This window comes from Giraffa tippelskirchi, chromosome Y (genome assembly GCF_054371585.1).
Source record: "Giraffa tippelskirchi isolate mGirTip1 chromosome Y, T2T-mGirTip1v1.2.pri, whole genome shotgun sequence".
NCBI lineage: Eukaryota > Metazoa > Chordata > Mammalia > Artiodactyla > Giraffidae > Giraffa > Giraffa tippelskirchi.
The window spans coordinates 7,540,104-7,565,013 of NC_137290.1; the positions used below are offsets into that span (position 1 = coordinate 7,540,104).

At 44.5% G+C, this 24,910-nt stretch overlaps 1 protein-coding gene across 1 annotated transcript in view; it reads left to right on the forward strand.

Moving 5' to 3' along the window:
- The first annotated feature begins 585 nt into the window (after positions 1 to 585).
- LOC145537671 (uncharacterized) overlaps positions 586 to 24,910 on the forward strand; it is a 40,002-nt gene continuing 15,677 nt past the window's right edge. The window contains exons 1-2 of the mRNA XM_081568523.1: positions 586 to 618; positions 11,026 to 11,257. Coding sequence (XP_081424649.1) covers positions 586 to 618; positions 11,026 to 11,257 — 265 coding nt within the window. The remainder of the gene's footprint in view (positions 619 to 11,025; positions 11,258 to 24,910) is intronic.

Here is a 24,910-nt window from a genome sequence, read left to right on the forward strand (position 1 = left end):
CTTTGCACTGGCTGTTTCCTCCCCCTGTGGTGCCCTTCCCCCAGGGTTTTTCTGTTGTTGGTTCAATCAGCATCTTTTCCAGTTCTTCCTTGCATGCAGGTACTGTTGATTTCACCGCTTATGAGATATTTATGACAGTTCTTTGGTGCTGGCTGACTTTAAGATTATCACCAGTTTCCAGCCCTCTGTTACTTAGGAAAGCACCCACTCATTTCTGAGAAGTCAAATGATCACCCATGAGCTTCAGCACTTCAACAATTTGGAAGACTATAGAGTGAGTTTTGTCTTTAAGATAACACATGCATTTCACAAGAATCCCAAGTCGTAACAAGGTGTATTCATTAAAACAAACAAACAAAAAGCCTCTCTCTCTTTCTCTACCTTCTACTTTTGAAGTTTTAATTTTGCGGACATTTATAATCTATTCTTCTTGAGGGGTTGGCAGGCTACTCTCTGTGTCTGTGGGTGCTGCCAGACTGGACTCAACTCTGTGGTCATTCCTTCTCCCTTCTAGATTTCTCTGCTTAGAACTCTGTCCTTGCAGAAGAGAGAAACACAAAACACTACCAAAAGAAGGACACAAAGATGTCTGACAGGAAGCTATTTGTTAGATCTCAGGTGAGTCAAGTTTTCTTCTGACTTAGTTCTACAGTGTGAGGAGCTCCCCTTTCTGATTTCTAGACCTCCTCTATCTAATTAAACCTCCTCATTTCCTTAAAGTCTTTATATAAACTTTACCTAACTGAGCCTTTTTTACCCTGGCTGCTGTATCAGAGTTTTCTTCTGACTCTTTGCTTTTGCTTTCCTGCTTTTTCTCACACTTACTGCCAGCACCACATATCACATCTTTAATATTTTCTCTCTTTTCCTATCTCTTGAATTAACTTTTCATTGTTTATTGTTCCATTATCTCTCCACTTTTGACTTAGTCAAAGCAACCCTCATGTGATTTGTAGTACTATTATGCTTTTTATATATGAAATAACTGCTGTGAATTTTTAAAAATTTGCTCCTTAATGTTCTTGTTAAATCATGTTTTGAAACCTAGAAGAAGCTAACGTGCTGCACTTCCTTTAGAAAAAAATTCATGGGTGGGGGGAAGGCGTTTGACAATTAGGAAAAGAAAGTGTTTAAAAATGCTCCTTGAGGAAGAGCTAAGGGGAAAAGGGTTGAGAAACGTTGTTCTAGATGATCTGTTCCTGAGAATAGCCCTCTGTCCCTACAGTGTCCGTGTCTAGGATCCCAAGTGAAGATGCCCACAGAGACTACTGAGGTAATAAAAGAGAATTTGTAAGTGGGTATATTGTGACAAACTGGGGGGCATCTGCCCCATCTAAGGGGCAGCTATGACTCAGCTTCTGCTGATGGTGCCATGTGAGAATGTGGACCCAGATCTCTAGATCTTCTGATTTTTTAAAGAGAAGTCAAAAAATCCAACTAATAATATGAATTATACTAATATTTTGGTGTTGGCAACTAACAAATTTTGAAGAAAGAATAAAGAACACATGTGAGCCAAATAAACCCCTCTATAAAAGCTGGGCAGTCAGTACATGCTCTCTAGTTCATTGATCTGCATAATGTTTCCGTGAAAACACAGAAGATGTATATTAGTAAAATGTGTATCATGGTCTTTGGTAGTCTTCCAATACCTGCTTTTTACATCCAGCTTTCTGTTACCAAGAATGTTGCATGTAATTGTAATTAATTAGTTTGTATTACTGGATTTTTCTGAGGTGTGATTATGTGTGTGTTAGTCGCCCAGTGATCATGGCATCTGGTGCCATCACGTCATGGCAAATAGATGGGGAAAGAGTGGAAACAGTGGCTGACTTTATTTTTTGGGGCTCCCAATTCACGGCAGATGGTGATTGCAGCCATGAAATTAAAATACATTTACTCTTTGGAAGGAAGGTTTTGACCAATCTAGACAGCGTATTGAAAAGCAGAGATGTTCCTTTGTCAACAAAGGTCCATCTAGTCAAGGCTATTATAGTTTCTCCAGTAGTCATGTATGGATGTGAGAGTTGACTGTAAAGAAAGCCAAGTGCCGAAGAATGGATGTTTTTGAACTGTGGTGTTGGAGAAGACTCGTGAGAGTCCTTTGGACTGCAGTGAGATCCATCCAGTCCATCCTAAAGGAGATCAGTCCTGGGTGTTCACTGGGAGGACTGGTGTTGAGGCTGAAACCCCAGTCCTTTGGCCACCTGATGCAAAGAGCTGACACACTGGAAAAGACCCTGTTTCTGGGGAAGATTGAGGGCAGGAGGAGAAGGGGACGACAGACGATGAGATGGTTGGGTGGCACCACCAACTCCATGGACATGAGTTTGGGTAAACTCCGGGAGCTGGTGATGGACAGGGAGGCCTGGTGTGCTGCAGTTCATGGGGTCGGACAGAGTCAGACACGACTGAGTGACTGATCTGAACTGAACTGAACTGAGTGACTCAGTTGTGTCTGATTCTTTGCAACCTCAGGGACTGTAGCCTGACAGTCTCCTATGTCCATGGAATTCTCTAGGCGAGAATACTAGAGTGGGTTGCCATTCATTATACCATGGGATCTTCTTGACTGAGGGATTGAACCTGGGTCTCCTGCATTGCAGGCAGATTCTTTACCATCTGAGCCACCAGGGGAGCCCCAATATCATCATACATTTATCTCTTCTACCATAAATGAGTGTTTGGGTCTTGCCTAGATTTTGGAGGTTATAAGACAGTACACATGAGCAGATATACCTAGGAATAGGTACATTTCTGGACCCAAAAGTGGTTTACCAATTTACATTTCCCTGGTGGCTCAGACGATGAAGCATCTGCCTGCAACGCGGGAGACCTGGGTTCAATCCTTGGATCGAGAAGATCCCCTGGAGAAGGAAATGGCGACCCACTCCAGTACTCTTGTCTGGCAAATTCCATGGACGGGGGAGCCTGGTAGGCTGCAGTCCATGGGATCACAAAGAGTCACACACAACTGAGCTCACACACAACTGAGCAACTTCACTTTTAGCATCTTTTAAGAGGTCTCAAAAGTCCACCGGAGAAGGCAATGGCACCCCACTCCAGTACTCTTGCCTGGAAAATCCCATGGATGGAGGAGCCTGATAGGCTGCGGTCCATGGGGTCGCTAAGAGTCGGACATGACTGAGCGACTTCCCTTTCACTTTTCCCTTTCATGCACTGGAGAAGGAAATGGCAACCCACTCCAGTATTCTTGCCTGGAGAATCCCAGGGACGGCGGAGCCTGGTGGGCTGCTGTCTATGGGGTCGCACAGAGTCGGACACGACTGAAGCGACTTAGCAGCAGCAGCAGCAAAATCCACATTCTAAGATTTTCCTTGGTGGCTCAGTCAGTAAAGAATCTGCCTGCAGTGCAGGAGATGGAGGTTCAATCCTTGGTCAGAAAGATCCCCTGGAAAAGAAATGGGAATCCCCTGTGTAGTATTCTTGCCTTGGAAATCCCATGGACAAAAGAGCTTGGCTAGAGTGGATGGGTCTCAAAATTTTGAGTCAGGCACAACTGAGCAACTACACCACCACCACCACCAGGAGTCCCCCTTCTCGACAGTATTTGGTATTGTCCAACGTCTTAATTTTTGTCAGTTGAATGGGTATAAAGTCATACTTTGTCATTTTGAAATGCATTTTCTTATTATAATAAGATCGCCCATCTCTGCATATTTATAAGCTGTTTGTGTTTTGTGGATGAGTCACTGAGGCTTAACCTAGCCACACTCACAGAGCTTGTAAGAGAGAACCAGAACGTAAACCCAACTGTCTCTTTTTCCTGGGATTGGGGTATACTGTTCAGCTTTTATTTGCATTTTTCTCTCTTTGTTAAGGAACTTAAAAGGATCTTTCTCCTCCCACACAGATCTCTAGAAATTCGCAGCAGGAGCTGTCTTAGAAATATTCCCACTTGTCTCAGACTTCAAGACAAAAGAAAGATATACTTATTTTTTCTCTTTCTTTTCTATGTTTTAAATTATGAAACTATGATAGCACATTTACAGGAGGCTTGGAGAGTTCACAACAAAGTTACATATAGTTCCACTGTGTGGTGGTTGGTGGTTTAGTCGTTAAGTCATGTTGAGTTCTTGTGACTGCATGGACTGTAGCCTGCAAGGTTCCTCTGTCCATGGGATTCTCCAGGCAAGTATACTGGAGTGGGTTGCCATTTCCTTCTCCAGGGGTCTTCCCGACCCAGGAATCAAACCCAAGTCCCCTGCATAGTAGCGAGATTCTTTACCAGCTGAGATATGAGGGAGCTATGGGGGAAGTTCTACTATAAATTACAATTATTTTTTAGTAGATAAATTGCAATTTTTAGGTGGACTTTCAATATCAAACTCAAAAAATTAATGGAATGAATAAAGGTAGAAGTCTACAGTAGATCTGAAAAGCAGTATGAACCAATTGAACATAACTTCAGATTTATATAGTTTTCACACAACAAGAGACGCCAAATTCTGTTCAAGTTCCCATAGACTATAAACTAGGAGACCCTGGAACATATCCTGGGACATAAAGTGCAAAAATTTCATGGCTGAAGGTATTGAAATCATACAGTCTGTTCTCTTATCACTGTGGAATTATGTTAGAAGTTAATACCAAAAGATGTTGGAAAATAACCCACATATTTTCAAGTGCAGTGTGACGTTTCCCAAGAGAGATCTTTGACTTAGCCATTGAAAGCCTCTATAAAGTTAGAAGACTGAAAGAAACAAGAGGGTGATTGCAGAGAAGAAAACATTTTAATGAGAAAGACTTAAAGGAAAGAAACACTTGTAGGTCCCTGAAACCTTTGGATTAGAGTCTTTCTGCTTGTCTGAATGTATGCTTCATGGTCAGTCCCCTCTTATCAGGCACCTTTATCCCTCTTTGGGATAATTCCGGGTTTCAATCATTTAGGAGTATATCTGTTATTTCAGGAATTGGTGACTTTCAAGGATGTGGCTGTGGACTTCAGTCCAGAGGAATTACCCTACCTCAGTGCTTCTCAGAGGAAGCTCTACCGGGAGGTGATGCTGGAAAATTACAGGAACCTGGTCTCCCTCGGTAAGCCGTGATGACCAAAAGTGTTTCCAGACACTGGCATATGTCCCTAGTGGCAGAATCTTTGGAAACAGGCTTTATGTTTCTTGTGTGTAAATTTGCACTTGCCTGTTATCTCAGAGCCTTTAGAAACCAGGCTGGGAGTTCCTGAGGGTACAAGACAGAACCCCCAAGTTATAAGTCTCCTTCTTCAACAGGGTACCAGTTCCCTAAACCTGACATTATCTCACAGCTGGAAGAGGAGGAGTCACATGCTAGGGAGGAAGCCGGGAGCACAGTGACATGTCCCGGTGAGAACGGGATCTTGGGGAGAAAACCCTGCTCAGTGAGCAGGGGCTGGGAGCTGGTCCTCAGAGCCCACTCAGCTTAGGGAGAGGGCCGGTAGGTGCTTTCACCTTAGGGGCTCGTGTGGCCACGCCACATCATGCTCACTCAGTACTTCTTTTATCTCCTCTCTGAAGCTCATCTCTTCCTCTCCTGCTCAGCTCCAGGGAGGCCAGTTTCCCTATCCTCTAATGTTCAAGCCCCTGCATTCATTTGTGCCTTTCCCCTGACAGCTAGAAATCAGAGGTCTTTCCTTTGTCACTGAGACAAGCGAAAACCTTGGTGTGATACCACTGCTCTTTCCAGCCCTCAGGGAGTTGACGTTATAAAGCACACATCAGGTTCTTACCACTCCCAAAAGAAAATCCAGACTTCTAGAAAAACATTTAAATCCGTCCCAGTCTGGCCCAAATGTCACATCCAGCTTCATCTCTCATAGATACTCCTAGTAGACCCTATATTGCTGCTCCCCAGGACTGTGTACTTCCATAGTCAGTGTCTGCTCAGAATAAGATTGCCACCCATTTCACTGCTTGCTGAGCCCTAATGCCTTCCCCTGCCTGATCTTTTTCTGTTCCCAGATGAAATTCCCCAAACTCTCCTTTTGTACATTTATAGCCTGATTATAGAGTCTCTATACAGAGAGACTGTTCAGTCCAATGAATACCCAGGACTGATGTCCTTTAGGATGGACTGGTTGGATCTTCTTGCAGGCCAAGGGACTCTCAAGAGTCTTCTCCAACACCACAGTTCAGAAGCATCAATTCTTCAGCACTCAGGTTTCTTCCCTCTGCAACTCTCACATCCATATGTGGCTACTGGAAAAACCATAGCCTTGACTAGATGGACCTTTGTTGGCAAAATAATGTCTCTGCTTTTAAATATGCTGTGTCGGTTGGTCATAAATTTCCTTGCAAGGAGTAAGTGCCTTTTAATTTCATGGCTGCAGGCACCATCTGCAGTGATTTTGGAACCCCAAAAAATAAAGTCTGACACTGTTTCCACTGTTTCCCCATCTATTTCCCATGAAGTGATGGGACCGGATGCCATGATCTTTGTTTTCTGAATGTTGAGCTTTAAGCCAACTTTTCCACTCTCCTCTTTCACTTTCATCAAGAGGCTCTTTAGTTCTTTTTCACATTATGCCATAAGGGTGGTGTCATCTGCATATGTGAGGTTATTGATATTTCTCCCAGAAATCTTGATTCCAGCTTGTACTTCTTCCAGCCCAGCATTTCTCAGGATGTACTCTTATTAGATCTTAGGGATACTAATTTAAAAGAGACAACATAATAAATTGTGCAAAGCATAAAATATACACATACAATAAGAGTTGTACACAGTACAATGGAATATTAGCCATTAAAAAGAATGAAATAATGCCATTTGCAGCAACATGGATGGACCTAGAAATTGTCATAGCGAGTGAAGTAAATCAGACAGAGAAGGAGAAATATCATATGGCATCCCTCATATGTGGAATCTAAAATGAAATCATATAAATGAAGTTACAACACAGAAAGACTCTCAGATTTAGAGAACAAACTTATGGTTTGTTCTTATGGATAAACTCACGGATAACCAACAGAGTCCTACTGTATAGCACAGGAAACATTGCTCAATGTTCCCTGGCAGCTTGGATGGGAGGGGAGTTTGGGGGAGAATGGATAAATATATACATATGGCTGAGTCCCTTCACTGTTTACCTGAAACTATCACAGCATTGTTAACTGGCTATACCTCAATACAAACAAAAAGTTTTTGTTTTTTTTTTTAAGATGTATAAAGGTATGATGACTGAGTAAAATATTTGCATGGGAGCAAGAACCACGGGGGTAATACCATGTTCAGGGGGATGATTTTCCTTTTTGTCTTAATAATATTTTCTTTCAGCAAACGAAAATCAAGATTCAAATGTGCATAAATTGCTTTTATATGATTACATATTGTGACATCTTAATATGTATGAATATATAATCCCTTTATCTACTCTCACTGCTCTGATTTTAACATAAGGAGATAGAAAACCATTTAAGACAATGTAACCTCCTACTTATGATCTCTTAAGAGGTGCTGCTAATAAATCGAACATGAAGTTTTTAACTTTTTATTTTATATAGCCAGTTAACAATGCCGTGATAGTTTCAGTCGGACAACAAAGGGACTCAGCTACAGATACACGCATATCCATTCTCCCCCAAATTCCCCTCACATCCAAGCTGCCACTGAACACTGAGCAGAGTTCCCTGTGCTCCACAGCAGGTCCTTGTTGGTTCTCCATTTTAAATACAGCCGTGTGTACATGTCTGTCCCACGCTCCCTAACCATCCCTTCCCTGCATCCTTCCCCTCAGCAACCATATGTTGAACATACAGCTTTTTCACACTTGACTTCGTGTCGTGCCCCTGGCAGGCACCCTGGACAAGACACCCACACATAAGAAAATATTTGTGAGTTACCTTCAGCCTAGAAAATAAGAACAAGGGAGAAAAACAAGATCCAGAACAAGATATGAATTTCCAAGAAGTTGACGTGCACTTAAGGTATGTGTGTGACTTAGAGGTGGGAGTCTCCTGACCTCTGGATGTTTCATGTGGATTCTGAGAAAAATGTCTGCTTCTTTAATTAGATGGAAATGTACACAACAGAGAGCTTTGCATCAAGTCTGACATTTAGTGCATGACTCCCTGGGACATTCCAAGCTGGGTTGTTGACCTATTTTTCCTCTGGACCCCAAGCTGTGTTAACTCCTCACTGACTTCTAGTCCGGAATCAGCGATCCCTGTTGGGAACGTCCTTGTTCCTTCCCCTTTATCTCCATTCCTCCCTCAACCACTGTTATTTCTTACTTTTTGGGTTGCTGTGGTTGTTCGTCACCGAGTCACGTCCACTTCTTTGCTACCCCACGGATGCAGCACGCCAGGCTTCCCTCTCCTTCGCCATCTCCCAAAGTTTGCTCACACCCATGTCCATTGAGTCGGTGATGCCATCCAAACATCTCATCCTCTGCCACCTCCTTCTTCTCTTGCCTTCAGTCTTTCCCAGCCTCAGGTCTTTCCCAAGGAGTCCGCTCTTCGCATCAGGTGGCCATAGTATTGGAGCTTCAGCTGCAATGTCAGTCCTTCCAATGAATATTCAGAGTTGATTTCCTTTAGGATTGACTGCTTTGATCTCCTTGCAGTCTAAGGGACTCTCAAGAGTCTTCTAATAAAATTGAAGCCAACAGATATAAACTGCCTGTATGGATCTCAGACACCACTTTAATTATTTGACATGTGATGCGGTTCAGGACACCTCACCCCAAAATATGGCACCTGGCATATTGAAGGTGAAGCAGTTTGAGAAAACAGCGGAAGGAAGAGGTTCACTCTCTTCCCCTTCCCCCTTCTTCCATGAAACAAGCCATAATCCCATCATGGGAGAGGTACCCTCCTTATAGCAGGAGGAAAGGAGCATTCTTATCTCCAAAGGGTGAGGAACACTTCCAAGAGGAAGCCTAACACACAGGCCTTGCTAAGTTTCTGCCAGCTTATTACACTCACCTCTTATTCCTTAACCAATCATATTCTTCCACAACTGTCCACACCTCATCAAACCTAGTTTGAAATACTCAGGTCTGTTTCTTTAGGTCTTCATTTCCTTAGGAAGGCTCCTGTGTCACTTAAAACATATTAAAATAAGTTGTAAGCTTGTCTCCAGTTAATGTGTCTTTGTTGATTCATTTTCAGACGCACCCAGCGACCCTCAGCATGTGGAAGAAAAGATTATCCACCTCTACATATTTTAATCCTTACATTTAGTAACTTGCTGTCCTTTTAGTCTAGAAGGACAGACTGAGGCTCAGAGAGCTGGAATGACCTCCAAATTGCAGGTTTTCAGATACAATACATAGAAGGGCACTTCTGGGGAATCCCCCAAACCAGGGGTTTGTGAGATGCACGTGTATACCTAAAATGTCATCACCAAATCTCAGGTCATAGGTTTTCTCTTAAGTTCTCTTCCTGGAGTTTTCTAGTTTTGGTGTTGCATTTGGGTGTCTGATCCATTTTGAGTTAATTTTTGTCACAGGTATAAGGCCAGTGTCAAGAATATTAACCATTATGCCATCATCACCATAATCAACATCACAATGACTAAAATACTTATTGCACCTTTCACTATACTTTCCCTACGTATCTCAAGGCCCTGATAAATGTTCTTTAGTTAAATACAAATGGCTCCTCAACACAGGAAAACATATTCTACCTTGCTCCTGAAAAATTTCTCCACCATAGTTTTGGAAAACCTGAAAAAGTATCCTATAACACTGAGAATGCAGGTTTTCTCACACAGGCTGGTGGGGGTCTGATAGGCAAGCGTCTATGGAAGGCAGCTTAGAAATCTCTGTCAAAATGACACACACATGTGCACTGTGGCTCAACAATTCCACTGCAGGGGATTTATCTTCCCAGAAGGTTTACACAGCAGCAGAAGTGCTGAAGCTCATAGTTTTGCACAGAATACTGGTAGCAAAGGGCTGAAAACAACTCAACCACCCAGTAGTCAGGGATGGGGTAAATAAATCAAGTCACAACAACAGTACAACAGAATTCAACAGCTGTTCAGAAACAGTAGGCAAATTCTCTTTGTACTGATATGAAAAGGTCTCTGAGATAGGAAAAAATGAAGGCATAGAACAATGGGTACAGTCTGCCACCTTTTGTATAAAAAAGGTAGGAAACGAGACTATGAGTATTTTTGCAAACTAAAAATGTTTCTACTCTATTTGTACAAACATATAGTTACATATAATATGAATCTGTGTGGCATCATGATATACTTGTTATAGTTGGTCAGTCGTGTCTGACTCTTTGAGACCCCATGGACTCGACAGTCCATGAAATTCTCCAGGTATGAATACTGGAGTGGATAGCTGTGCCCATCTCCAGGGGAGCTTCCCTACCCAGGGATGGAACCCAGGTCTGCCTGCATTGAGGGTGGATTTTTCACCAGCTGAGCCACAAGGGAATCCCAAGAACATTGCAGTGGGTAGCCTATCCCTCCTGCAGTGGATCTTCCTGACCCAGGAATCGAACCAGACTCTCCGGCATCGCAGGCGGATTCTTTACCAACTGAGCTTCCAGGGAAGCCTTATATTGCTATCAAGGAAGTACTTATATTACTTAAGTACACATTTTAAGCTACAGTATGTACCACATTGTGTCACATTATAGGTTGTGTTACATCATCACACTTCTTATTTAGAAAATATATTTTATATTTTAAAATATTTATATATATTACAGATAAATATCTACCGAATTTATAGTATAGATATGTATAATACGTATCAATGATAACGACATATGTGTGTGTATAACGCACATATGTATATACGCATATATCTCTATTTTCATATACACAAAGACACTGTGGAAGGACACTGAAAACATGTTCACGCTTTCATAATTATTCACAGTTTCATAATTATTCAGTTTGATAATCATACGTATTCAAATAATTGCACCGGTCACCTGAGTGTTCCGTGGTTTTATAGCATGAGAATTTGGTCGGTGGCACACACAAAGTGAGAAGGCTTTTCACTGCATACTGTTTATTTTGAAACCGTTTTAAACCACGTGCTAACTACTGCCAAAACTCGTAAAGCATGTAAAGGAAGTAGTCCTCCGGCCCCTCCCAGCCCTCTCTAGGCCGCGTGGTCCTCGCGGGCCCGCCCAGCGGAGCCGGCCAGAAGGGGCCTGCGTTTTCTGCGCGGCGCTTTCTGCACCGGCCGTCCCACAGGGCGCATGCGCAGACCGCTGGAAGCGCCTGCCTGGCGGGTTTGCGCTGCAAGAGCGAGGTGCAGAGGTTCGGTCAGGCGAGGGTGTCCGTCTGCGAGGTGAGCGCGCGGCGTCCAGGGCCCGGACGCGAGGGAGGGGCCCTGGGGGGTGAGGGCCCGGCTCGCGGGCAGGGAGGCGCGGGCGTCCTCTCAGGGACGCCGGGGCAGACGCTCCTCTTCGCGGGGAAGTCGACGGAAAGGGAGGCGCGAAGTAGCGGCCTTGAGGGGAAGGGGTGCGGGAGGCCGCGCGGGCCAAGTCAGCTCTGAGGAGGACGCGGCGGCCTCTCTGTTGCTCACGCCCCGGCTTCCTGCCAATGCTTCCCCGGCCGGAAGGCCTTCCACCCGCCCTCCTCCTCCCGCGTCGCACCTTCCTCCCCGCCCCAGTACCCCACAGACCCTCCCTTTTTAGGGCCTCTCCGCTCTCACCCCCAAGAACGCGTTCCTTGGTCCCTGAGGACCCTCCTCGTCCTCCTCTCGGATCCCTGCCTTCTCCGTCGAGGACCCCACGGGCCTTCCCCTTCAGACACACCTGTTGGCCTCCTCAAGGACGCCCGCCCTAGAAAACCCTCCTTCCCCCTCGAGGACTCCTCCCTTCCCTTCCCGTCCCCCCCCCCCCCCCACCGTTTGGAGGATAAGTCTCTATACAGACTTATGAACATCCAGGTGGATAACACTTTGCTCAGAATCAGCGTTTAATAAATGTTGAATTGAATGGGTAAAATGAGAGATTGGGAGCCAAGAAAAGAGTTGGAGTTCTCTTGCTTTATTCTGAGTGAGAAGGTGTTGACCGGGGTACTCCAGTGTTTCCCCAATAGTCCTACAGAATTATGATAATAGGGGTTCTTTACAAAAAAAAAAACAAAAAGTGTTGCCTAACAAGATCAGTTCGAGAAATGCTACCTCTTACATTTCCCCTCTTTGAGATCTGAGATGCTGGTTAAGGGATCGGAAGAGTCCTACAAGAGTGAAAGCTGACTTGCATCGTACGGTATCTCCCGGATTGACCTGACAATAGAATCCCTTTATGGCCACAGTTATACTAGTTCCTGCAAACAGCAGTGATGTACCAAGCATGGTCTGGAAGTTGCAGCCAAACCCCAGTCCCCCCTCTTTCTCTGGTTTCCTTCTCATTCTCTTGTCAGTGCCTCTGGCATCTTTGTCCATGTTCCGTCCTCCTAGATGGTCTTTTCTGCCTCACCCTCACCTATCCTTGCTTGCTGTCTTCTGCATCCTTCTCCCACTCTCTCCTTACATCCCCAGACAACTCTCAAACCTCTGTTCTAATGCGTCTGTGATGTTTGGTCTCTTTCTTCTATTTCTACTATAATGATGTTTTTCTCTGAGTAAAAAATGGTAGAGGACCTTTTACATTTCTTTTAGGTTGCGAGGACCAATCTGAAACCAAAGATCTAACTCCACAGCAAAGCCTGCCTGTAGAGAAATAATCCTCGGGGGCAGGAATAGAGGATTTGGAGGCAGGTGACTCCTCGTATGCCCACACGAGAGAGTCTTGTGCTGATGATCCACTGGAGTCGCACCAGGTCAAGCCGGCACAAGTTTTGAGTCCCATAAAAATGAGTGACCCCAAGACCCTTGCTCAGGAAGGAAGCCACGAGGGTGATCCACTAGAGAAAAGCTCAGAACGTAAGAAAGCATCGGAGAGTCTGCTAGGAAAGGGTCCCCGGGAGCACAGTACTCTTGGAGTCTGCACCAGGTCCTGCCTGGCCCACAACTCGTTTTTCCTCCGAGAGAACAAACACTACAGATGTGAATTTTGTGGGAGAGACTTCAGTACCCGAGGAGGCCGGGAGAAGCACCAGCAAATCCACACGGGGAAGAAGCCCTTTGTATGTAAACGGTGTGGGGAGGCCTTCTACCTCATGCCGCACCTCAGCAGGCATGAGAAGACTCACTGGGATGGGAAGTCCTTGACCCAGCATGGAGATGTCTACGGCCGCGTGAGTGTTCAGAGGCAGGACTGCCATGAGCGTCTCGAGTGCGGCAAAGCTTTCATCCAGGCTGTGCATCGTGTCCAGCATCTCAAAGCCCATGAAGCAGCAAGAGCCCTGCCCTGTGAGTTACCCCGAGACAAGATGTATTTGATTGGATATAAGCAGCAGCACGACTACGTTGGAAAAAGAGCCTGTCAGTGTTGCGACTGTGGCAGAAGGTTGCGTCAAAGTTCACACCTCATCCAGCACTACAGGATTCACGCTCAGGAGAGGCCTTACCAGTGCCAGCTGTGTGGGAAGTGTTTCAGCCGACCCTCCTGCCTCACTCAACATTACCAACTCCAATCTCAAGAGAAGCCCCTGGAGTGCCATTACTGTTGAAACACGTCCAGTCAGAACATTCTCAACCTCTTAGGCTTTCTCCTGGAGAGAGACCCTTGGAGTGCTCTGAATGAAAGAAGGTCTTGCACCAGCCCTCCCACCTTGTTAACAACTTGAAAACGTGTCACGGTGTAGTCAGAAAACAGCATGCGGTTGCAAGAGGATAGAACAGTCTTTTTGCAGACGGACAGTCAGCACGTGTGCCAGTCACTGAAGCAGAAAACCTCACAGTACTTTTGGGAAAGAAGCCGATAGATTTTGTCCTTCTCTGGTGGTGTCCATAGAATAGAGAACCTCGATTTTGACATCCTGACAAAAAATGTGTGACTGGCAGGTGTGCTCCAGACAGGAACTCTGTTGCCTGAATTTTTACAGAAGTGTTGACCTACAATATCTTTACCACATGGGATGCATCAGCAAAGGGCATCGTAAAAAGGTGTGTGAGGTGTACCTATGGTGATAATCCACAAAGCTGAAGTAATTGGTAATGTACGTACATAGAAGTTCATAATTTTGAAAACATTGCCATGTGTATTACTTGATCTGTTAAGGAATGCTGCACTGCACCTGTGTTGAGGATATTTATTTCATATGTACAGATAGAGCAAACTTGAAACTCCAGGTTGTCATTTGATTTGACCTGGGTTGTAAGTGATGAGGCAAAAACTAAACCCCAGCTTGGTTTGGTTCGCTTGTTTGGTTTTTGAGAGTCCCTGAGATACTTGTTTTAAATCTTGATGCTCAACCCAGGTTTGTTTTCTTCCTGCCACATTCTCTCTGAAGAAAAGTAACATCTGTACTGACCGAAGCCACCTTTCTTTTTAGTAATTTCAGTGTTATTTCATGTTAAATCAGATGGGACACTGGTGGAATTAGGGGGTCAAAGAGATTGTTAAAGTGAAGTTCAGATAGCCATTTCTCTTACAATTTAGGATTAGATGAATTTTGGGGACACTGATCAGGGAAGTATATTTTTGCTAAACACGTTCTTATAATTGGTCTTGTAGATCGTAAATCTGCTGCTGATCAAGTAGCATTTGTAGTAGTTTTATATGTGAGGGTTTGGGGTTTTGTATTTTTGAAAAAAAGAAGGAGTATTTGAAAACCGTTTCTGTTGTTGGACTCTGGCATCATCAGCACAGCCAGCTTCACCTGAAGTCCTATTTCTATGCTGGGCATACTTCACTCAAAAGTATGAGCCACGAATTGCACTAAAAATCTCTTTCATGCCATAGTGTTCTAATGTAAATGTTTTGCATCACTGACTTGAATGATGGTCAGATGCAAACACACCTGGGAACCAGGTGACCTAGTGTCTCAGAATCTGACTCCTGGCCTGGCAGGGTGGGTTGTGTCTGTCGTTATTCACCGCCGTGCTTTTTCTCATCCTGCCGTTTCTGACCTATGATGTGTGGCTCCAAAGTCATGAACTTAAAAACAAACATGAGTCATTAGGGCCTGCACCAGCCAAATGAGCACTTGAGTCACATGAGCGCTCACTACACAGCCCCTCGTCCTTGTTTCCCAAGTTCCTGGTGGAACAGCCCTCACTGACTGGCCCTGTTTCCTCCCATGGACCACCCTCCCACCCACTGTATATTTGTTTCTGATCCTGCCACCACTACCTCAAGGGAAGATAATGTCAGTATGGCTTATTGTTGATGTTGTTAATTAACCTTCGTTTGTTTCTCTTTGTAATTAATAAATATCTCTCAGGAGAAACTTTCAGGAGAGCTTCCAATTTCTCCTCCAACTTTTACCTACTGAATTCTAGAATCTAGCAAGTGGATTTTACCTACAGCCATTTTTACTCTGTCATGCTGCTGCTAAGTCGCTTCAGTCGTGTCCAACTCTGTGCGACCCCATGGACGGCAGCTCACCAGGCTCCGCCGTCCCTAGGATTCTCCAGGCAAGAATACTGGAGTGGGTTGCCATTTCCTTCTCCAGTGCATGAAAGGGAAAAGTGAAAGTGAAGTTGCTCAGTCGTGTCCGACTCGTAGCGACCCCATGGACTGTAGCCTACCAGGCTCCTCCATCCATGGGATTTTCTAGGCAAGAGTACTGGAGTGGGGTGCCATACTGGTGATATTTTCATTTTTCTCATTCCTTCTACGTTTAGTAATTAGAATTCTGTGAGGAAAAGTTGTTCCTCTAGATTTTTATTCAGTAATTTATTTATATAGCATGGATTTGTGGCATGGGCTGTAATTCAACATGACCATTACTTATTTTAGAATTGTTCCAGCTCTGGCCACTGGGAGTCCTTTCGAGTTGGCTCCTGTGCCTTTTCGAAAAGACCGCATCCTTTTTCTGAACGGTTGTAACTGTAACCTCCATGCAACTCCAGGAAAACCCTGTCATTTCTTTATGATAACTTCTACCTCACCACTGCCTTGTGAAATCTGCTGCTTTCCCCGGGATCATAGCTTTACTCACACCCTTCATCAGTCTGCCATCCCATTTCTTCCTTCATCATTTTTGCTAAATCTCCATACTACCTCAATTATTATTTGCTTAACACACTTTCTTTCAACTGTGTCATCTCTGTTCTTTAAACTTCAGTATATCTACCTAAACAGGAAAATTTTAAATCAACTCAAACAAAGTGTCTTACCCAGACCGTAATCAGATTTTCCTAGTCATTGCCGAGATGTCCTTTTATAACTGGCTTGTTTGAACCTGGATCCAAATGTGCTCTATTAATTGCATTTGGTTGTCTGATTTCAAGTTTCTCTTAATCTAAAGCAATCTCTTCTCACTTTTTCTTAATGCCTTGTGTGACCCCAAGAATAATGTAGAAATATATTTCCACCCTCTCTCCACCCAATTCCTAGTATAGCAAACAGCTTTTATATTCCTTATATTAAGATTTTAACTGTTTAAATTTAGAAGCACACGTTTTTAAATTTATTTTTAATTCTGATAAACACATGACATAAAATTAACCATCTCAGACGTTTTTAAGTGGGCAGTAGTGTTAAGTAGTGGAGAAGGCAATGGCACCCCACTCCAGTACTCTTGCCTGGAAAATCCCGTGGATGGAGGAGCCTGGTAGGCCACAGTCCATGGGGTCGCTAAGAGTCGGACACGACTGAGCGACTTCACTTTCACTTTTCCCTTTCATGCACTGGAGAAGGAAATGGCAACCCACTCCAGTATTCTTGCCTGGAGAATCCCAGGGACGTCGGAGCCCGGTGGCTGCCGTCTATGGGGTCGCACACAGTCGGACACGACTGAAGCGACTTAGCAGCAGCAGCAGCAGCAGCAGTGTTAAGTAGAGCCACATTATTGTGCAGTGGATACTCAGGACTTTTCATCTTGAAAAACTCAAATTCTGTATCCATGGAAAAAGAACTCCCCATTTCTCCCTCCCTCCAGCCATGGCAGCCATCATTCTAGCTCTCATTTTTTTTAAAGCTTTGTGTGATTAAGCCAGTAGTCCTGGAAGAAACTAGGTCAGTTGTCCTGTGGAATGTCCCCCCTTGTAAATGTGTCTGTTTGCTTCCTCTGGTATCCTTAACTTTCCCTCTCTCCCTGTGTTTTCTGTAAATGGAAGTTAGTGCTAAACTCTGGAGAATTTAGTTTGATTCGTCTTCAGCTGCTTTGGCAGGAATACCTCGTAGGTGGTTTTGTGTACTTTATATCATATCCCGGTCAAGTTTTTTGCCCCTGCCAAAGGTCTAGGCTCTTGAAGTCATTCTCCAAGCCACTGCACCATTCTCCAAGCCTGCACCATTCACAGGCAGGAAGGTTTCAGAGTTTTCACCATCCGTGGACTCCTCATCATCCAGCTGCATGTTCCTTCTTCACCACCTCTTCTAGACTTTTCTTTACGTGCCTCCCCCCATTACTCCATCCTGGTCTTTAGATATTTGGATTAAGAGGTGATGGAGACTCCTCAAGGGGGTCTGCTGTGGAACATTTGTCGAGGGCCCTGGGCCAAGGCTTCTTAAGAGACCTTAACTCTAGAAAGCCAGGGAGCATCAGACTTGACTCTGTTCCGATGCTGCTTTCATACCACAGATGGCAGCGGTGACAACGTGGACAGTTAACTCTGCCGGTCATCCCTGGACTAGTTGGAATTTATAAAATATGCACAAGCCACTGCCTCCATACTTTTCAAGCTGAGCTCTAGTTGCCTGTGGTGGCAGGTACCTCAGCTTGTTATCTTTCACCTTGCTGCTTTTCTTGCTCCTATTCTAGTGGGCCCCCAAGGATAATGCTATTCTTCGTGGCTTTTCCCAACCAATTCCTGATACATCAGACAGTTTGAGCACTGGTCTTATACTCAGGCTATTTTTTTAATGTAGAAACACTCATGTTGTAAGCTTTCTTTGATTATGCAAGTAATACCTATCCGTTGAAGACGATTAGAAAATACTATCATCTTTGAGGTTTTGGGGTTTTGTTTTGTTTTGTTTTTTGTAATATTTGTGTTTCCCTGTCTTAGATATACTTGCTGCTAAAAGAGGTATACACTTTTCAGACATTTTTTCCTGTGTATAGGTTTATTTCGATTTTCAAATAAAATACATACTATTTTAAAGGTGGCAATTTTTCTTCTAATGTATCATAAACATCTTCCCACATTCCTAAATGTATCCCCCAGTGTCATCTTTCAGGACTGCCTGATACTTGGTTGCATAGATGTGGCCTAGTTTATTTCACTAGACTTCTAGGTTTGGAAAATGGGGTTACTGTTCTTTATCTCTTTTTTTTATTCCATTGCGAACCTTTTATTTTTTTTTATTTAGTTATAATTAACATACTGTATTATATGAGGATGGGGGGATAGACCGGAAAAGTGAGGGGATTAAGAAGTACAAACTTCCAGCTATAAAATAAGTCACAGGAATGTAATGTACAAGTAGGGAATATAGTCAGTACTGTTGTGACAGCTTTGTGGTGGCGGATGGTAACTGTGCTGATTGTGGTGATTGTTGCTGAATGTGTAAGAATGCTCACTCCCTGTGTTGTACACCTGAAACTTATCTTGTACATGTGCGCTGCTTCCCCATTACCTCCTGAGTCTTGGAATTTCCATCAGCAACTTGCTCTGATGTCTTTGCATGTGGTTGTGTTCCCCATGGAGAAGTTCCCAGCAATAGACCTTCTGGGCCAAAAGGTATATGTATCTTGAAGGCTTTGGAAGCACCCCTGGCCTTCTCTCCTCAAGGTCAAAAAGATGTGTACACTTGTTTTTTTTTTTCTCTTGGGAGCAACTGAACTACTCAACTCTCTGTGAAGAACTACTACAGTTCCTCTGTGAAGAATTTGCACTCTTAACCCCGCTTAGGGAATTAAGAGGCCTAATGTCAGGCCTGGAAAGATCCACAGATGAAGTAGTTTGTTCACACCCTCATTTTACCAGTTGTGTTAGGTTTACTTTCCTCATTAAACAGTAGTAAGCATATTAAAAAAAAAAATTTCAGAAACACAGCAGGCTAATAAACTCCCCCGCCCCGGGGTGCTCTCATCAGAGCACACACCCAGGACCATGCTTGTGTTCACTGGCTGAGGAGCCCCTTGGTAGGGCAGGGAGAGTGTGGGCTTTGGAGCCGGGCTGACCTGAAGCCAGAGCCGGCTCCCTCCTCAGAAGCCGCTTAACCTCACTTTCTCAGGAAATGCGGTAACAGTGCCTCCCCTTGGAACTCTTGAAAGGCCTGGAGCTCGTCTGTACAACAGAGCCTAACCGTGCCTGGTACATAGTAGGCACTCAGGGGGTGTTCTTAAAGTTCTCTTAGTGACAGTTGCTAAACCACAGAATTACAGACCACAGCCATATGTCAGATACAACCACACCTTAGCACATTGGAGTATTCACTGTACTTTAAATAATTTTTCTGAGTAAACATTTTTCGTATAATTACAGATTTGGAGTTCTCTTTTTCTCACTAATTTGTAATGACAATTTAAAAATGGCAGTGATATAAAGGTTGGATGAACAGATCATAAAGCATTGTATTTGTAGTTGTTTTCTGAAGATAGATTTCCAAAAAGTGGTATTACCAGATGAGACAGGAAAAGCATTTCTGTGGTTCTCAAAAGGTGGTACAGAATTTGTTTCCTGAGGGGCAGCACTCACAGCCACCAGCTACAGGCAGGGCAGGAGGTGGGCGGGCAGGGATGTGTATAGCTAATCAGTCACACTGGCCCTGAACCTGAAGAATGGCCCACAACCTTTCTCAGCATAGCAGTCCTTATAAGACAGACTGAGCAGTTCATATTTGCAAAGAAATGGCTTTCCCATGCCTGGTATAAAGAAGCCTTTGAACAACATTACCAGCATTGGACATTTATTACTTAAACCAAGAAAACGTTTGCCTGTTTGATAAGCCAAAAAAGTGATTCTTGCTACCTCATGAATTCCCTCCTGCCCGTGTATGCTTTTAAACTTCTCTGTGTATAATCTAGGCCTTTTGCCCATTTTACTATTGTGTCTGTGCTTTTTTTCTTTTTTACTGATTTTCACAAACTGGTTTTCCTTTTTTTTAAAAAGGATTCCTATTGTTCATTTGAGAGCACTAACTTGACTCATTAAAAACAATTTCAGTTTTATGAAAAGGTAGATCTCTCTACCTCATTGGAAAAGACCCTAATGCTGGGTAGGATTGAGGGCGGGAGGAGAAGGGGATGACAGAGGATGAGATAGTTGGATGGCATCACCGACTCGATGGACATGGGTTTGGGTAGACTCTGGGAGTTGGTGATGGACAGAGAGGCCTGGCGTGCTGCAATTCATGGGGTCACAAAGACTCGGACACGACTGAGCGACTGAACTGAACTGAGGTCTCTTTATATAATAAGGATATTATCTGTCTTCATTTTGGCCATAAACATTTTCCCCCAGTTTGTTTCGATAATTTTTTTCAGAAGGTTTCAATTTTTATATAGCTCAATTCTTCTGCTATCTTTTCTAAACCTACAAAATCTAACCACCTCTAAACATTAATGTTTTATTCTGCAGTTTTTATTACTTATAAAATATACTTTAACTGTTACTGAATTTACTTTTGACTCTATTATGTGAGAATAAAAATGGTCTCCCATTAACTGCCCCAACATCAATTTTAATAAGTGACACATCAAGTCATAATATGTTATTTGAATCTCCTCTCACTCTGGTTCCAGTGCTGGGACCAGGCCATCTGATTCTCAGGTCTCCTCCAGGGGGGACCCTGAAAGAGGGAAGAAGTACAGGACCCACTGGCATGATACCTGGCCCACTTCAGCCTTTCAGATAGAAGACTGGTTTGGATCAGTTGACCATAGGCTTCATTGTTTGTTTACTTGGGCTTTGGTTTTTCTTGTGGGGTGGGGCAGGATTGGCCATACCACATGACCTACGGGATCTTAGTTCTCCCTACGAATTGTAGAAGCCAGCTGGTGCTCCAGAGGGTGGCGCCTCACTGGGTAGCACTGTCTCCTGCTTTCTTTTAGTTTCATTCTATTATAGAATGCAAATCAAAAATTAGATTTCCTGTTTTAAGCCACATTAAAAAAAAAAAAAACACGCCAACCCAGTTCACACCAAAATTCCAGGCCTTCCTACCTGGAACTTCCGCCTAGGTCCTTTGCCTAGAAAAAAGGACCATCTCTCTCTTCGGTGGACCATCACTTAATATAAGGAGATCCAGATGTTTCAGGAGGAGAAGGAGGTGACTGCACATGAGGGGGTTGAATGTCATCATTGACTGAACAGACATGAGATTGAGCAAACTCTGGGAGATAGTGAAGGAAAGGGAAGCCTGGCGTGCTGCAGTCCATGGGGTCGCAAAGAGTCAGACACAACTTAACAACTGAGCAACAGATACAAGGGAAAACTCACAGAGTCACCTGAGGGCGCTGTGATGCCAAAGGGGCTCAAGGGTCCCGTGCTTGGTACCGAGCACTGGTCCAAAGTAGACTCCAGGTGAACTCAGGTGGGCTTTTCAGATATCCTGCTGTGTATGCCAAGCAGCACCAATGAAAATAATAGTAGTCTATAATAAGAAGAGAGAAGAGTTGTGTTTACTTATGATAGAGAAAAGTCTTGATTTCTATAAGCCAAACATGGCCAACCTGAAAGTCATCTTCCCAGATTATTCTGACAAGCTGCTCCAAGTTTTCAGCACAGTTTTATATATTGTCAGAACAAAGGCTGCCAGAAGGCTGAGTGCTGAGGAATTGATACATTTGAACTGTGTTGCTGGAGAAGACTCGTGAGAGTCCCTTGGACCACGAGAAGATCAAACTAGTCAATCCTAAAGGAAATCAACTCTCAGTATTCATTGGAAGGACTGAAGCTGAATCTCCAATACTTTGGCCACCTGATGTGAACAACCGACTCTCTGGAAAAGACCCTGATGCTGGGAAAGATGGAAGGCGGGAGGAGAAGGGGGCGACAGAGGATGAGATGGTTGGATGGCATCACCAACTCGATGGACGTGAGTTTGGGCAAACTCGGGAAGATGGTGGACAGGGAAGCCTAGTGTGCTGCGGTCCATGATGTCACAGTGAGTCAGACATAACTCAACCACTGCAAAACAACAGAACAAAAACATTAAACGAGTCAGGGGGGTTATATTTCTTCAGTGTTAAAAGAGAGACCAGCACATACATATCGAGTCAGTGTGGACCTGGCACCTGGGAAGGGAGTCTTCCTATCAAAGAAGAATAAACACTGGTGACCCAGAAGGAGGGCCCTTAATCTTTATTTTTAACATGGACATTATTTCTGGTCAAGGTGCCCTTTTCCTGAATAATTGAAGCAGATGTACAATGCATATAAGGGAGACCAAAAAGATGCTATTTTAGTTAGTTCGAGTTTGCTCAGACTCATGTCCATTGAGTCAGTGATGCCATGCAACCATCTCATCCTCTGTTTTCTGCTTCTCCTCCTGCCCTCAATCTTTCCCAGCATCAGGGTCTTTTTCCAGTGAGTCAGTTCTTCGCATCACGTGACCAAAGTATTGGAGCGTCAGCTTCAGTGTCAGTCCTTCCAATGAATATTCAGGATTGATTTCCTTTAGGAGGGACTGGTTTGGTCTCCTTGCTGTTCAGGGGACTCTCAGGAGTAGTCTTCAGCACCATGTATGAGACCTCAGCAAATTGTTTAACCTCTGTGCCTCATTTCTCTATCTGTGAAAGGGGGAATGAAAAAACGGGTCCTGCCTCCTGGGGTGGTTGGGAGAATTAAGTGTCTCATATGCAAAAGCACTTACTCAGGCTGGTATCTGGCTCTCAGGAAGCAATATTTATTTATTTTTTTAAAGATTTTCTAAATGTGGACCATTTTTATTGAGTTGTTTTTTTTTTATATATACAATATTGGTTCTGTTTTATGGGGTTTTTTTGGTCACAAGGCATGTGGGATTTTATCTCCCCGACCAGGCCTTGAATTTGCACCCCCTACATGGGAAGGGGAATTCTTAGGAAAGGATATTTAAATCCTCGTTGTCACTCTGCTGATGCAGCATCAGGGATTCCAGACTGAGGGGTCAAAGCGGCCAGCTTGGTGCTTCTGTTGCATGGGAGCTGGATCCATCTTTGCTGGGGGGTGGTCCTGTGCACTGCAGGAGGTTGACCAACATCCCCTGTCTCTACCCAAAAGTGTCCCCAGATGGTGCCACAGATCCCTTTTAGGGGAGCATGGTCATCCTTGTCTGAATAAGCACTGTTCTACATGAGATCCCCATGAGTGGAGGCATGTAAGCCAGAGCTGTGAGACGGCAGGATAGAAATACTGCGGGCAGTGCTCGTGGAGAGGCAGTTGCTAAAATCTCATCCTACCCCCGAAGCGATGCTTCCATGCCACTCAGCAGCCGAGCTGACGTGTCGCGTTGGCCGATGGCTCAAACCCAGGGTGTCTGCTCCTCTCCACTGCTTCAGATTGTGATGCTTTTTAAGTTATGTGTTTGCTTTTGGCTGCACGGGGTCTTCGTTGCTGCATAAGGGCCTTCTCGAGCTGCAGCGAACGGGGGCTATCCTGGGGTTGCGATGTGTGGCGTTCTCATGGCGGCGGCTTCTCTGTTGCATAGCACAGGCTCCAGAGTCCACAGGCTTCAGTAGTTAGAGCACACGGGCTCAGCAGTCATGGCTGGCGCACGGGCTCAGCTGCCCTGCAGCATGTGGAATCTTCCCAGACCAGGGATCGAACCCGGGCCCCCGGCATTGGCAGGCGGATTCTTCACCACTGGACCCCCAGGGAAGTCCCCAATCATGATGTTTGCAGCATTGTTATTTATATCCATGAAGAGACCGTCCCACACAGTTCTGAGAAACACAGACTCACCCATTTAGAGAAAGCAGTAGAGACACAGGGTTTTACATACTGGGCACAATTCTCACAGTTACACCTGTACTAACTTTACTTAATCCTCATGATTCTCAGAGAAGGCGATGGCACCCCACTCCAGTACTCTTGCCTGGAAAATCCCATGGACGGAGGAGCCTGGCGGGCTGCAGTCCACAGGCTCTCTAAGAGTCGGGCAGGACTGAGCGACTTCACTTTCACTTTTCACTTTCATGCATTGGAGAAGGGAATGGCAACCCACTCCAGTGTTCTTGCCTGGAGAATCCCAGGGACGGGGGATCCTGGTAAGCTGCGGTCCATGAGTTGGACACGACTGAGCGACTTAGCAGCAGCATCAGGATGACAATTCTATGGTGGGTGAGGGGACATTGTTATTCCTACATGTTGCAGATAAAGAAACCAAAGCACAGAGAGGTTAAGCAACTTGCCTAACGTCACACAGCTGGTACGTGGCTGGGCTAGGATTGAGCCTTGGAGGCGGGTATTTGACATGCACAGTGCCATTTCCTTTTCTTCTTCCCTCTGGTTGGTTAGGATCTTCCCAACCCAGGGAATGGACCCGAGTCTCTTTTGTCTTCCCGCATTGGCGGGCAGGTTCTTTACCACCACCTGAGAAGCCCTTGGCAGGTTCTTTACCACCACCTGAGAAGCCCTTGATAGTTGAGTTAACTGCCAAGTCAAGAAGTTTAAATAACAACCTGGAATTTGGGTTCTCTTGAATAGTATCAGAGAATCTGGCAGTGCTTGGTCCACCACCACCAGTTGGCAGGAGCTTGGAGCGGCCGCCTCATTGCAACAGATTCCGTTTCTCCAGGGCCCCCATCACTCGCTATTCTATCAATTGGCTGGATTCACTAATTCACTAATAATTCGCTGGATGTCTTTGCCCAGACTCTGCAGATATTAGATTTTCAGACTTCCAGGGACGACAAATCACGCATGTGTGGTTTTGTCTGTCTGTTTCTTTTTGTTTGTTTTTTAGGAGCCTAGCCATACTAATCTTTAATTCAGTCCTGCCTATGTTACAGAGGATGGCTGATTTCAGTTTCCTTTTTGTGTGTGTGTGTGGGCATGCTGAGAGGCCTC